This window comes from Solanum dulcamara, chromosome 7 (genome assembly GCF_947179165.1).
Source record: "Solanum dulcamara chromosome 7, daSolDulc1.2, whole genome shotgun sequence".
Taxonomy (NCBI): domain Eukaryota; kingdom Viridiplantae; phylum Streptophyta; class Magnoliopsida; order Solanales; family Solanaceae; genus Solanum; species Solanum dulcamara.
In genome coordinates, this window is record NC_077243.1 from 61,668,942 (window position 1) to 61,685,763 (window position 16,822).

The 16,822-nt window shown below is 31.4% G+C and overlaps 2 protein-coding genes across 2 annotated transcripts; one reads left to right on the top strand and one right to left on the bottom strand.

Moving 5' to 3' along the window:
* Positions 1-463: 463 nt before the first annotated feature.
* On the bottom strand, positions 464-16,590 carry LOC129895375 (aquaporin NIP2-1-like). Its single transcript, XM_055971084.1, has 5 exons — positions 16,288-16,590; positions 15,319-15,543; positions 4,446-4,643; positions 1,759-1,820; positions 464-911 (listed from the first exon to the last, which is right to left on the bottom strand). The coding sequence occupies exons 1-5, from the start codon at positions 16,426-16,428 to the stop codon at positions 650-652; spliced, it is 888 nt and encodes a 295-aa protein (XP_055827059.1). The 5' UTR covers positions 16,429-16,590; the 3' UTR covers positions 464-649.
* On the top strand, positions 3,307-4,023 carry LOC129895376 (uncharacterized). Its single transcript, XM_055971085.1, has 2 exons — positions 3,307-3,384; positions 3,491-4,023. Exons 1-2 carry the CDS (start codon positions 3,324-3,326, stop codon positions 3,871-3,873), a joined length of 444 nt encoding a protein of 147 aa, XP_055827060.1. The 5' UTR covers positions 3,307-3,323; the 3' UTR covers positions 3,874-4,023.
* Positions 16,591-16,822: the final 232 nt, after the last annotated feature.

A 16,822-nucleotide genomic window follows, 5' to 3' on the forward strand; every position in this document is an offset into this window, starting at 1 on the left:
GAAGAAATCCTATTAGAAAGCAAGAACTTGAAGACTTGATCTTTTGGAGAAGAAAGTATTTCTTCGAAAAATATTGTAAAGAAAATATTTCTTCGGAAAATGTTGTAAAGAAAATATTTTCTGTAAAAAATTGTTTGTAAATCTGCAGTAGTTAGATTTAAATAGAATTGATGGTAACCAAAGAATGAAAAGATACAACCTTTCATTTATAAGACACCAACTAAATAATGAAAATACACACTCTTTCATTTAAAAGACATCAACTAAAGAATGAAAAAGATTTACTCTTTCATTTAAAAGACATCAACTAAAGAGAGAAAGGATACACTCTTTTATTTAAGAAAAGGTATATTAATAATTTAATTTAAACAAAATTCCAACACCAACCACAAGGTTCAAGGGAGAGTGTTGAAATGGGAACCTTGTAATGGAAGAAGAAAAAATTCTTATTTTTTTGGGTGATAAACATGGACTATCTTAGTTCACGAATTAGGAAGGTTAATGTATTGTCTTAGATACATGCATTGTTTCATTCATGAACTAGGGAGCAGGAAAAATTAGAAATAAATTATGATACATGTACTAGAATAGAAATTACAACATAAAAAAGGAGGATAAAAGAAGAAGGTGAAATTGGATTACAAGAACTTCAATCTTTTAGAGGTTCTTTGTTTACACATTGTTCTTCATCGTGGTTACTCTTCATTCTTGTAAGTTTAAACGAGAAGGACTGTCCTGGTGCTATTGCTTGTACTGGTTTATCAGTGTCCTTGATGAAATTATAGGACCATGCCCCAAGTAATGTTCCACAAACTGGTCCAATGATATACACCCATATTGCTTTGTAATCATTGCTAGCCATTGCTGGTCCAATGGTTCTAGCAGGGTTCATTGATTCTCCTGATACTGGCCTACAACAAATTAAATTATAACATTGTACCTCACCCAATTAATCAAATTCATGGTTTGACACTAGGATGTTGCCGGATGACACCAGAAAAAATAATCTATTCACACCCCATGTATTATGTACTCCTTCCTTCCCAATTTACGTGGCAGAGTTGAAATTCCAAAGTCAATGAAGTCTCTTTTTATTTTTAAGGAATTTCTTCGTAGATTTATTAAATGTTTTAAGTTGATAAATATAGTGATTTATAATAATTTTATATAGTTTTCAAATATATAAATTGTATTTTAAGAAAGTTAAAATTTCTATGTCCGAATTTTCAATCTAAAATTAGAAGTTTGAATATTAAAAATCCCAACTGTGTCACATTGATTGGACATAGGGAGTGTGGTCATAGATTCCAAATATAAAGGTTTCATTCTTTCTTAAATAGACAAAATTTAAAAATAAAAAAAAAAGAGTATAGTAAATAAATTGAGTCAATGAAAATAATATTTAAAGTTCTTATCTACATTTCCATGAGGCTATTGATTAATCGACAAAAGTATATAGTAAAAGGTTAAGTTCTACGCTTCGATCTTGCACTATCATGTTAAATTATAAAGTAATTACAACTTCAGAGTAAATATTAATTGCTAATTTTTGCTAAAATGTTTGATAACCTCTTATTACTAAAATTATAGTAATAAATATATTAAAATAAAATTTGATTGTGAGCTTATACATATAACTTCTTCTTTTTTTAATTATAAAGGATATATATTTACTTTTATCAAATTATTGTATTTATTTATTTGGTGCCCGTATTTTTATATCCAGGACTTGAGACCAGAATATATATACCCACTTACCCCGCCAAGATAGAAGTAATGCATACGGCCGAACCAACTGCTATGCCTTCCAGCTCACCGATCTATTAAATGCAGGTTCAACAAAAAAAAAATTAACTTTATTAGGTAAAAATATAAATAAAATAATACATATTCATATGAAAAAGAGATGTTTTTGATGAGCGAGATTTTTGGATTAAATTATTAAGGATAAAAGTATTTTTAGATTAAATTATTAACCAAATGCATATTTGTTTAATTTTATATAGTTCAAGAATATTTTTAACCTCTTTTTGATATTTTAAAGATTCATAAAAAGATTAATAAATTAAAAACTATTTTCATAAAAGAATTGGATACTATAAGCTACAAATAGTGTCAAAGAAGTTATTTCTTGTCTCGATTAATGTGGCAGAATACTAATTTTCAAACTCAAATTTCTTAATTTTAATCATAAATTCATTCATAAAATCTTTAAATTTATATTATTATAAATCACAATATTTAATAATTTAAAATATTCAAAAGGTATACAAAAAATACAGGCCAAATAAAAACTCATTTAACTATCGAAATTTAAAGATGTTAGATAAATTGAAATGGATAGAGTGAAAAGTAATATAGAGCCCGTTTGGATGGGCTTAAAAAAGTAACTTTTATGTATGAAGTGCTTTTAGAACTTTGAAGTGTTGAAAATTATTTTTATAAATAAGCAGTTGAGTGTTTGGATAAAAGTGCTTATGATGTGAATTTTAGAATTAAAAGAATAAAAAAGGTAGTTTGAGAATTTAGTTAAAATATAAGGGATATAAAAATAATTTTCATGGTCAAAAAAAATGACTTTAAGCACTTTGGAAAAAAAAGTTAGGAATCCTAACTTTTCATTTTTTACTGACTTTAAGAACTTTATGGCTTAAAGTCAGCATTAGACAAACACGTCCAAAAGCTAAAAAGAAGCTTTAAGTTGGTTTTGACCAACTTAAAGCCAATCCAAACGGGCTCATAACCATAAAAATAAAAATAAAAAATTTTGTAAACCAAATAATTGAAAATAAAAAAATATTTTGTAATATTATAAAGGGGGAGTCTCCCTAGTTTATTGCTTTCATAGAATAATCAACATACCACTAGAGGTAAAGAATAGAGTAGAGGTCTTCTCCTTTCTTCTCATTCTTGGATGTACAGGTAGTTGCAGACATACAATAGACCATCCAGCAATTGGAGGCCCATTCATGGTTGCAACACACATGCAGCATCCCACAACAAGATCACCAACAACCAACACCCTACAACACCTTGATGAATCACACAACAACAACAACAACCAACAGGAATCTGCAAAACACCATCAACCAATGGAGTGCAAGCCTACTGTTTGTTTTGTTGTTTGTTTCTTGTTTGATTGTTTTTGTGCAGGTGTAACAAATCCATCAACTTCCAACAGTCAGCACTCACTATGGCTGTTTCTCAACAATGCAAATAAAGCAGATGAGGAAACCAAACAACCCCTGCTGGAGCAACTGTTGGAACCAACAAGAGCTCACTACTCTTGGACCCCCTCCCCCTTTGTGTTTGCTTGTTTGTTTATGCAGGTTGCTGGAGCATCAGAAGCTGCAAACTCTAACAAGCTGCAGTTGCACAAGCCATGTCCCCCTCCTGCATATCTGCTTGTTGTTCAATTTGTGCATGTATACATATGCAGCTGCCATGCAAGATGCAAAGCTACAACAGCATTGTGCCTTGTGTCTAGCAGGTACTATAGCAGCAGCAGCTGACCTGGAAGATCTTCAACCATTTCCAGCACACAACAACAACAACCCTAAATCCCTTGCAGATACCAGAGCAACAACAACAGTACTTGTTTGTGGTCCAACTGATTCTGCAGGTCACACAGAAGCTCAATATGCATCAACAACATCAACCATTCAACAGCACCAGCAACAACATAAGCCAAAAGCAACACACAATTCAACAACAGTCAGCAAAATCTCAACAATATGCATCATGCAACATCAAACTGATCCCACATGTTACAGTATGATAGCATATGTAGCAACTACAGACCTCAAGAAGTCACAACCCAAACGGATAACTGGAGACGTTAGTCGAGCGACCTTGAAAAAGTTAGCCGACTGAAGACTCATCAAATGGAATACATCCATATGTCACCAAATCTGCAGCACCATGCACTGACATTGCATGAAGCACTCGCATCTCATGGACAAGCTCGGTATGAAAAAGATTAAGAAGGCGAAGATGAAATGAACGATCTCGATCCATGGAAATTGGAAGTTTCATATACTTGTTCTTCGATTTAGCTATGTTTTAATGTAGCTTAGTTGAATAGGACTAGCGTAGGTTTTCTTCTTGTATTGACATGGAAGGGGAGAGTACTCTCCCTCATTTACGTTTTTCTTAGTTTTATTGTATCGAGAGGAGTCCTCTCATAGGTTTATCTCTTTCCATCTACCAATGGGGATGAGCTGGCCGATCTTAGTAGGTCGGCTGACTTATGAACCATCTTAAGTTCGGAGGTAAGGTTTATGTCCCCCTCCGTATATTTTTATTATTTTTATTTATGTTAAGGCTTGGGGGTGCTGCTCAACCCCTGACTGTGCACGAGAAGGTGGGAGCCTCGTGTAGGGTCTAAAAAAAAATATTTTGTAGGAAAATAACTTAATTAGTTTTAACAAACACAAAATACTTACAGCTTTAGTATCTGTGGCAACTGCAGAGGTGATGAACATCATAGAGAAGGTGACCACAATTTCCATGATTAAAGCTTGAACATCTGAGCCTGAGGGAGTTGTAGTTCCCACATGTTTAATTATTGGATGAAGTAATACACGCAGCGTAAATGCAGCAGATATTGCTCCTGTAAGTTGTGCTGCTGCATACACTGGTACCTTTACAAACAACCAAATACATCTTTCAGCCTTTTGTAATGAGAAAATATTTACCATGTTTTCATCAAATCAATAAACATATTACATGTGCATATGCATATGAATTTTTACAGATTAGAAATTCGTGCATTCCTTAGGTGAAATTGTAGGAATTAATAAGATGTTTTGCACACTTACAAAATAAATGAAAGAAAATGGCTTTTTTTATAAAATTTATAAGTGGACTATAAATTCAGTTCTCTTGTGAAATTGTTTGTTTTGATATAACATCATACGTAATTATTTCTCCTACTTGCCAAGTGTTAATGCAAGAATAATGAAGAATGGATAGAATTTAAATAGAGAACAACAGATACAATTAGCAAAAAAAGTAACTATAAAGGAAATTAACTAGCCCTAAAGGACATCAATGATATGAAGGCTCCTGGAAATGCCCACTTTTTCAAAAAGGCTTGGACAACAGCGAGAGAAGAGATCACTAATGCAATGCTGAAATTTTTTGATACAGGGAAAATGTACACTCGTATCAATTGCACATCTGTTACTGTAATTTCAAATTAATCATCCCACTAGAATTGGAGAGTATACACTGTTGGTGTACGTGCATTTTATTATTAAAATAAAATATTAAATGCATATGTTAGTGGGTATAAATTGTGGTAGAAGATAACTATTGATTTTTGACTTACATGATCATTAGTTCTTGCAACTTTTATGGTCATTAACAACTCATATGACCATAAGTTTCTTGTAACTTATGTAACATCTATCACATTCATCTACCCACATTACTACCCCTCATTCTACCCATTGATTACATTGAAGACTTCTTCACCTATAAATAGTCGTGTTTCTTCCTTTGGGAAATATATGACAAAAAAGATGAGATGAAATAAGTTTAAGTGTGGAAAAATATTGTAGTGTGAATTAGTGAAAGAGAGAGTTGAGACAAGAAAACATTCTAAGTGTTCAACTATATTCACCATACAAAAGAGAGTATCTATATGTTGAAGGAAATGTGTTCTTTTTGTGGAGTTTTAAACTCTTCAACTAATTCGGAGTTGCTTGAGTTGTACAACTTTGTTGGGCTGTTATCGGTGTAGATTATGCCGCAGTGCGCTTGAATCTCCTTAAAGAGAGCGAGATATCCGCGCCTCAGCCTGAATGAATTTTTTATTCATTTTTGTCATTTTATTTTCAACTGTAATTTATTGTATTTGTGGTATATTATACCAATAATTTTAAGGAGATTCAAGTTTTTGTTACAGTTTCAAAAAGTGCGGATATCAAGATAGGAGACTGAAGATCTCAATAACATTCCGCTTCAACGTCTTTCTCTTCAAGAGATGGAAGAGAAGAGATGTACGGGGTAAAGTATATTTTTACTTACTCAATTCAAGCGGAGAAGAGGTAAAGAAGAAAAAATATTTACCTAATATTTTTTATGAATAAAGTGATACTTCTTTTCATGAACAAAGTGATATTTAAAATTCCTAAAATAGTGGGGGCTCATGAAATGAGGAAAAAATCATTGTGAAATTGTGATTTTTGCATATTTGAGAATTGCTCTAAAAAGAGTATTACAAGTGTCTTTATTAGTCTTGAAAAAATCACTTGTTATTGTTGGATATGATTTGGTGATTTTTGGCTCTAACATGTTATCAAAGAAGTGATAAAAAAATGTTGAGTAGCCCTTTTGACATTAAATATTTGGGTGGGATAAATTTTATTCATGGAATGAAAAAATGATAAAAACATGTGATCGATTTTTTTTTTGACAAGTGACATTATATTAAAAAATTATGAAATATAATTTTATTGATTGTATGAGTCTTGCAACTCTTTTTAATTCGACTGGGTGAAAATATTGTGATAAAGAAAAAAAGAAGTTTGCTAGACTAATAAAATTATTAGATGTGACTAATTACACTTGATATGATATTGTGCATATAATATGGCATGTACAAGCAAATTATAGGTATATTTACTTGGTAAGAAATATGAAAAAATATTATGCTATACTTAGAAGTTTTGTTGTTGTAGATGAGAAAAACTTGGTGCTATTTGATGGAAATAAGAAAAGTAAATTATTATTTATTAAATCTGTGGTGAAGGTAGAAGTAAAAACAATTAAGCTTCAACTAGTGAAAAAGTGAATTGATTTAGAGATTTATTTATATCAATCACTTTATTTTGAGAAAAAATAATTTTTCTAATTTTGATTAATTGTGATGGCGCCAATATTATTGATAGAGTACAAAATCGTTATTGTAACGATAAATTCAGACTCATGGAAGAAAATACAATATTGTGAGATCATATTTATCCCCGGACCCTATGCATAGCGGGAACCTTAGTGCACCGGGTTGCCCTTTATATTTATCACCGGTATACCATCAATTTAATTGTGTTAAAACTTATGATAATCTTGCATATTCATAAACTAAGGTCTTAGCAAGATAAAGGGTTTGAAGCACACCGAGGGGGATGAAATTGAAGCTCATAAAATTCTAAGTCATATATGAGGAAACCCAACCTAGGGACTAGATATCCTATAACCAAGTTCAATGGGAAAAATGAATCATATGATGACTTTTTGTGAAATGCACTATTATAATTTTATTCAATCCCTATGATGTGAGTGCATTTATCCTGTAATGTGTGGAGGTTGAGTTTAACAACTCTTAATGAAAGTCTGTATCTCGTATGAGTGGGGTGTCGAATTACAGGGGCACTCTTGATAGATTTCAACTATGTGGGTGTGAAAGTAGGCCGCTTTCTATGAGAATGGGGCTTGTTCTCAAAAACATTCATGAAATCGGGATAGCACAAGACCGTAATGTGCTGGCTATGGAAGCTTATGTCAACTCCTTGATTATCATGTATCTCTGGAGTAAAGGTTACTGTTTTACTAAGTGAAGATTCAATGCATAGCATACCTTCATTATGCATAATAGTCTCCTTTCAACTAAATTTGTGAACTCTCTTATTTTAATATTAAAATGAGTGGAAAAATATTGGTGTATATGTATTTTATTATTAAAATAAAATACTATGTGCATATGTTAGTGGGTATAAATTGTGAAAGAAGATAACTATTGGCTTTTGTAACTTATATGACCATTAGTTCTTGTAACTCTAATGGTCATTAGTTTCGTGTAACTCATATGACCATAAATTTCTTGTAATTTATGTAACATCTATCACATTCATCTACCCACATTACTATCTCTCATTCTACCCATTGATTACATGGAAGACTTCTTCACCTATAAAAAGTCGTGTTTCTTCCTTTGTGAAATATATGACAAAAAGATGAGATGAAATAAGTTTAAGTGTAAAAAATTATTGTAGTGTGAATTAGTGAAAGAGAGAGTTGAGACAAGAAAATATTTTTAACTCTTCAACTATATTCACTATATAAAATAGGGTATCTATATGTTGAAGAAATGTGTACTTTTTATGGAGTTTTAAACTTTTCAACTAATTCGGAGTTGCTTCAAGTATTAAAGAGAGCGAGATACCCTCTAGCTTCTTCCACAACAGTGTATAAATCATATAAAAATGATCACTAAAAGATTGCATAAATCATATAAAAATGTCAACTAATTAGTCGGCTTTTGTTCCAGAAAGAGCTATCACTGAACATTTTGAGTCATGAATTGGTTAAATTAGGATATAGAAGAAAGTGTTGGGACGGTGCGTACCGCCACCCAACCTCCACATTAATGCACAGCGATAATACATTTGATCTTGCACCGCCGTTATCACCAATGGAATACACCACCTGGACCACCACTTGACAAGAAGATTTTTGACACAAGGCACCCCTGCAGATCTCTGGTCCTGTTGTCACACCGAGAATTTCTCACAAACCGCAATCCACTACTCCGACACACCCGAACATAGACTCTGATACCACATGTTGGGACTGCGAATACCGCTACCCACCTTCACATTAGTATGATATTGTCGGCTTTGGACCAAACCCTCACTAAGTTGTTTTTGGGCACTTCCCAAAAGGCATTATACTAATGGAGTTGGGTAAGCACTTATATATTGATACATTTCTTCTTCTTCATCCGATGTGGGATGTGTTTGTTACCCAACAGAAAGAACATCTCAACAAGGTGTATTGTGAAGGCGGACATAAAGAAAGCGTATGATTCCATACAATAAAGTTATTTAGAGAATATCTTGTATGAACTTAAATTTCCATCAGTGATTGTCAAATGGATAATGCAGTGTGCTATCACTGACACTTATTCAATCATAATCAACGGAAAAGCCTCTGCTCCTTTCCAGGCAAAAAAGGGGTTAGGCAGGGGAGCCCTTAACCCCATTTCTATTTGTTCTGGCCATAAAATACCTCACTAGAATCCTGAAAACCTTACATACCATACCAATCCATAATTCACTACTATCCCAAATGAAAGAAAAAATTAATACAACTGAGCTTTGCTGATGATTTACTACTATTTTGCTGAGGGGCGTATTAAGTCAGTTAAGTGTCTGTTTAGCTTAACTTATTTTAAGAAATTTATAAGCTATTTTCAGCTTACAAACTGCTTTAGATAAGTTAAGTCAAAAAGACTTAGTTATTTTTTTAGGCTTATTTGAAGTACAAAATAGCTTTAAATTGACCAGTCAAACACTCAAAAAAACTGAAAACAACTTATAAGTAACTTACAAACCAATCCAAACGAGTTCTAAATGTTTTTATGATTTCTTTCAGATGTTCTCTGAAGCTTTAGGTCTGTTGGCAAATGCTGATAAAAGTAGCATATACTTTGAAGGGGTAAAGATAAATGTCCAAGATCACATAATACATGAGCTGAAATTTTCTAAGGGGAAACTCCCTTTCAGGTATCTTGGAGTACTTCTAAGTACTAAAAGAATGTCCCTAGTGCAATGTAAATCACTCATTGAGAAGATATTTGGGATCAGAATTACAAGCTGGACTACTAGATTTCTATCATATGCTTACAAAACTCAACTAGTCAAAGCTATCCTCTTTGATATACAAATATTGTAGTCCCAAGTATTTGCATTGCCCAAGAAGATAATACAAGCTATAGAATTTATATGCAAGAGGTTTTTGAATGTTGATGCCTCTAAGAAAGCAGTATTTTTTGGGGGAGAAATTATGCTGCCTCAAATTCAATGGAGGGCTGAACTTCCTAGATGTTTAAACTTGGAACAAAGTTGCTCATGAAAAATTACTATGGAACTTATGCAAAAACAAAAGGATAAACTGTGGGTGACATGGCTACTATGGAGAGCAGGGTTAAGTGTGAGGTGTGCAGGGCAAACAAGCATCCTGGCTGGTTCAGAAGATCCCAAAGGCCCTAATAAATCCAAGAAGCCGAATTCTGTATTGAATATGGTTAAGTACCCTATCAAGGATATGTATAAGAAGATGAGGGGATAGATGACTCAAGAGGAACGGAGAAAGTTTGTGTGGACGAACAATGAAGCACCTAAATGATACTTTATACTATACATTGCTTTGAATAGTAGCTAATGCAGTGGCGGAGCCAGAATTTTTATTAAAGATATTCATACTTTAGGACGAAAAAGAAAAATAATAATATGACAAATGTACCAAAATATCTTTTAATCTTATGGTTTAAAGGGTGTTCATACTTTAGAACAAAACGAAACTAAAAAATTTAAAGGGAAAAGGGTCAAAAATGTCTTTAAACTATTTGAAATAAACAAAAATATAATACGTTTATAGTTTGGTCCAAAAATTCCCTTATCGTCAATACTTTGGTCCAGAAATGCCCTTATTGTTATTTAATGGGTCAAAAATGTCTCTTTTCAAATAAATATATTATTTATTTTCTTTTTGAACACATTTTTTTCCTAATAATATTTCTTTTATTAGCAAATGTTTATACTACTTCAATTAGAAAAAAATTTAAAAAATTTAAAAAATTATTTTATTATAATTATTTTTTATCGTTATTTGAATAAAAATTAATGATGAATTTATTATAATCTTATATATATGACATATATTATTCGTTAAAATTTAAAGTACATGAAATTATTCTTTTTTAACTGATAAAATGAGATTACAAAAAATATAATAATTTCTTGCCTTTTTATTATTTAAAGTGGTTTAAAAAGAAAGAAAATAAGAATAGCGTTAATTAAAAGTAATATTTTTATACTGAACAAGATTTGTAAAAATATATCTATTCGGAAAAGGATATTTTGACCCATTTTATAATAATAGGGGCATTTTTGACCCATTAAATAATAATATAGGCACTTCAAGACCAAAATATTGACGGTAAAGACATTTTTGGACTAAACTATAAACGGATGATATTTTTATTTATTAAAAATAGTTTAAGAGCATTTTTGACCTTTTTCTCAAATTTAAATAAAGGACCCCTATCAAGACTTGAACCTAAGCCTTCAAGGCAAATTTATAGACCCTTAACCACTGGACTATCTTTTTTTACTATGTCGAAGGTGTTCAACAATTAGTATATATCCGATGATATCAATATTTAACATATAACACTCGCAAAAAATTTATGACGAAGGTTATTCATGTAACCACCCTTTAACCTAGGCTAATAACCAATGACTGAGTAACACAATGGGGCATAACAGAAGAAGTTGCATATCCATTATCCCAGCTGATAGATGAAGACGATATAGATCATTTGTTCTTCCAATGCTGTTATGCTGCTAGTTTATGAATAAAGCTATTGATATGGAAAGAATACAGAGACAGAGTATGAATTGGGATGTGGAAGTTAGATGGGCATTGAGGCACTTGAAAGGAAACAGCAGCAACACTCAAGTGTACATAATGATTCTTGCTGGAGCACTATACTGGATATGGATAGAGAAGAACAACAGAATATTTTTTTTTAAAGAAAAAATAGAGATCATCGGCCAGTATTGTTTGACAAGTTATCCATGAGGTCCATGGGAGAGGCTCCTGGTACCCTAGACTAGCCAGTAGATTACAAGATCTTAATGCCTCTTTTCTTTGGGTTGTAATTCTAGAACGCACAGTACAAAGAGAATTGAAACGCAAATTTGACATTACATTAATGCTATGGATGCATTCTACTATATGTTGTTTGTATTCTTGGCCTTCCATAGCATTATACTATTTTTTGTTTTCTTAGCTTTCGAGTTTGTTAGAAGTTAGATGAAAGAAGCAAATGAAATCAGTTCATGGGTACGTCCTTTCTTCATCCAATATTAGCCTTGGAGCTCTAAACCACAGGTATTGTGACTTGTGAATACGACCCCTATGGAGGTAGATAATATATTATTTATGGTTGGCCAAATGACGTGATAGATATCTCTATCAATTATTAAGTCGTAGCACTTCCTCCGTTTTAATTTATATCTTACAGTTAAAAAATTGATAGTCAATCCAAAAAAAAATTACAACTTTTTAATATATTTTTTTAGATATTTCAAATTATTAATTATTGTCACTTATAATTAACTTTTTACGTATTTTTCAAATTTATAAATTTCATTTCAAAATACTTAATTAAAGATTCAATGTCCAAATTCATAACCAAAATTTAAAAAAATTTAAATTTCAAAATTTTCATTGTGTTAGATGAATTAGAGCAAGGAGAATTAGGAGTCTCAAAATGAGTCCAAATATAGTTAACACGTCCAAACTTTTATGGATTGGAATTAAGATAATTTGAATTGGGTTTAATCTCAACTCATTTAAGTCTTAACCCACTTTAAAAGAATCTTCAATTGAGTCTAATTTAATCTCCAATTTCAACACGCTTTAAGGCTCTTTATTTGCATTGATGTAATGTATATTCTCATAGTAAATGTATGAATTACTATCTATTTTATATCTTCTGCGATTTATCTATCAATTTGTAACTTTTTATTTTTATTTTTTTGAGTTGAAATTCAAATTGTGGTTATAAAAAGTAAATAATAATATGTTAAAAATAAGATTAAGCAGATAAAATTGGGCGGGTCAAGATCCCATCTAAATTTCAATCCATTTGAACCCAAAGTAAATTTGGACGGGTGGCAACTCAATTTTATTTTTATATTAACCCATTTTCATATTCCAAATTTCAACCAAAACCGTCCATTTTACACCTTAAGGAGAATATACTTTTCATGAGAAATTATGTTTGGTTGGTTTCAAAATGCAACGAAAGAGAAATTCGAATTTTGGATGTGACGGGGAAAAGAAAAAAGCCCACATTTATTGTATTTGATTCATTATTTAACTTATATTTCAATTGCTAGATTGTTTATCTGAATGAATTATTTTTTTATCTTTTAAAGCTCGGGTATAAATTTAATTGTACTCATTTTTGGGGGGTAAACACATATTTTCTTCGATCACGATTTGTTTTTTGAATATTTTATAAATATTTTAAATTTTTAATTGTTGTGACTTATAATATTTTTTATTTATTTTTAAATAGGTAAAAAAAAACATTTTTTTCTTCTTAAAAATTCTGTCTTATTAAACCTAAAATTAAACATTAACTGATTTGATTTTCATACTCTGAATCAAGCCACATTATTTGAATCAAATGGAGTATATTCTTAACTAGTTTGCTGTAATAATTAAACTACACCAATTGAGTACAATCTTTTTTTACCATCAATATATATACACTGAATATGACGGATCGAACAACCAGCAATTGAATGAATTTATGACATTATGGGTGATATAATTATCGACTGAGAAATTATAGAGCATACTTGTTTTTACTCCTTCTATCTTAATTTATGTGATTAATATTTTCTTTTTAGTCAGTTTAAAAAATAATGATGCATTTCTATATTTAGTAACAGTTTAACTTTAAAATGATCATTTTAACCTTAAAGAAACGAGTTTAAGTCACACAAACATCTATGAGTTATTTAAGATTACAAATTTTAATTTTTTTTTGTTAAAATCTCTTGTCAAAATTAAATTATATCAAATAAATTGAGACGAAATTAACACTTTTTCTCTAAAGCCTTAACGGAACGGATGAGAAGGATCAAGGAATTGGGGTCCTCCACATAGAAAGAATTGTGACTTTCATAATTGTCATGTGCCTATCTAAATCACCAGGTGCATGTGTATCAGGTCAGCTGCTGGACAAACTATAGCCCAGTGTTGCTTCTCCCAAATGTGTGTCTCTGCAATGGATCTAATTCCATGGAGCGCATATTAATCATATCTACTTTTTTTCCCTATTATTTTTAGAGATCGTACATAAATACTTCTGAATTTGTACCTTATTTTCGAGGACATAATTAATTTTGTATAAAATTTATTAAATTTAATCTTGATTTTGGATACTAAGCTAAGAGAAGTGAGAAAAAAGACTCATGAATTCAACAAGCCACTTTGGACTAATGATTTATTTCCCTTTAATTTAGTTTTTTCCTTTCCTCCGGTACTCTTTTCTGTATTATTGTTTGTTTAAATTTCTATTGTGCCTTTTCATCTTCTGTGATAGTATTTGATTGGTCGTTTATTTTTAACATAAAATTGAAAACATTTCAGTCTATAGTTTTAAACAATATTAATGTCATGATGTTTGTGGTTATAAAACTATGAAAAGAAAGTTGAAAGTGAAATTATTTTCGAATATAAAAATGTACTATATGTACTATATTTTTCAGAAAAAATAAAGTGTGCCATGCAGGTTGAATTTATGTCCAAATTATGATGCACGTGAATAAATGTGATCTGGATCGCAAAATTAGGTATTTTGTGCATACATTTCTCAAAATTATCTAATATATATTATTTGCTTTCCCCAAAGCTCTAATTTGATGCATTGTCATTGAGTTTTATCAAAATTTTTGCCTAAAAAGTTTGATTTTTGTCAAAAAAAATTATAACTAATTTGCCCCCCCCCCCCCCAAAAAAAAAATCTAGAGAATTAATGAATTTTAAAAGCTAAAAAAAATATAGGTGGCAATGAGTGTATTTCTTATGTTAAGATGGTACTCGAGGGGTAAAGACTATTAAATTTCATAGTTGAGGGAATAATTAAAATAATTGATAATTTAAGGAAATTTGAATAAAACAGGTCAATTTTAGAGGGTATCATGCCGTTAAAAAAGATAAGGAAAAACAACCTAATTACATAACACATTTTTATTATATATACTAACTTTCCCTATAGTTTGAATGAACGACATATTATATTATTAATTTATAATTTCATATCAGCTTTTAAGTTAGATACACGTAGATACATATTTTTTGCTACTAGATACGCTGAAAGAGGGAGAAAAGCGAGCGAAAACAGGGGGAAGGTGAGTGAGATTTGTCTATGTATCACAGATACATGTGAATGACACTATATATATATATCTGAAATATCCAGTATCTGCGAGATAGGAGAGAGCCGAACAAGATAGGGGGGAGGCAAGCGAGATTTGTCTATGTATTTCAGATACATGTGAATCAACTTAAATACAGTATGTTTGGAACAAATTACACATAATTTGATCTCATGTTTTTGAGATACATATATCTTGATGCGTCAGCTATATAAATTTTGAAGTTCAAAATCAGATAAGATTCATAATATTAAAAATTAGCATATATGTAATTAATTAACTTCTAAACTAATAAGATTTTGGAAGTTACTCAAAAAAGCAATAATTAGCTAGAAGGAATAAAGAAGCGGACCTGTCTCCAGGGGAAATGTCTAATGGCGGCAAAAGCAAAGGTAACAGCAGGGTTCATATGGGCACCAGATATATGTCCAACAGCATATATCATGACAGTGACAATGAGTCCACCAGCTACGGACGCTCCAAGCCTCGACACTTTGTGTTCATCGCTCACACTAAGAGCTGCTGCACCACATGTCACAAACACTAATAGGTACCTCGCAATTATCTCTGCTATCACCTGCAAAATTATTCATGATTCTTCTCATCATCAATACATAAATAATCGAATTTTTCTTCTTCTGTGAGGGATTGTATTAACACAACAAAAGAAAAGATGTTTGCTTTTTTTTTTTCTCCTCATGTTGACGTTTTCCCCAATATCATATACATACAAATAATCATAGAGATATGACACTTGCACTTAATTCAACCTCTAAGTCAAATCTTGAGAAGAGGATCGTTCAAGTTCATATAAGTAGACCATCAATTCATTTTTTCATCAATGTGAGACTTTAATCCACTCTAACACCATCTTCACTTCCAAATCCAACTGGAGCGTGGATCGAGAGTCCAAATGGGATAAACCTGACTTTCATATCATGCAAAGATTTGATACTTGTATTTAATTCAACCCCAAAAGTTAGCTCATAAAAAGATAATTATTCAAATCCACATAAGTAGATCATCAACTAATTCCTCAATCAATATGAAACTTCAACCCAGTCTAATAATAACTCATATACTCAATCAATTGAGGACTCTAACACCATCTGCACACAAACATGGACATATTGTTGGACCTTGGGCCTGAATTTGTTTTGAAAAGTAGTTCATGAGATAAGAATTGGTTAAAATCATATAAAAAGATAAATAACTCGTACTCTCAGCCAGAAAAAAGAAGTACAATTTGAATCTAAATACAAAAAGAGAAACAAATTCACATGCAGGCTTGTAGATTAATGGACATATACAAATCGAATACCTTTTTCAGAAAACCGGAAGGGTAATACTTTTGGAAAAATATCAATAGGTAGTGGAAGGACAAGTCGGATTTCGGATCTTCATCGAACAACACTTCATTTTGTTCTATGCGTTTGCTTGAGTTCCCTCGTTCACTCTCCATTGATGAACTTGAGAAAAAAATAAAGTATGGTTAATAAATGGTGCTTTATTAGAGGGAGATAACAGACCAATTAGTTTCTTACTCCTCTTTATAAAATGCTTTTAGTTGGAAAGGAGACTGAATATGTGAATTAAAAAAGAGGTTTTACGGCAATTAATTTGTGCTTTCAACTTTAGCTCTAAGAAATTTCTTTATTCCCACACACTTGTATATACAAAAAAATATGCACCTTAATGCTTTTCAGTGGAACTTAAAGTGTCTATCCTCAATTCGGACCCAGACACGTTACTCAACCATGTGCGTGTCTATTTTTTTTAAAACAAAAAAATTCATATTTAATTGTAGGTATACATATACTTTCTCCCTGTACCCAAAGGAGCATACTATGATATAT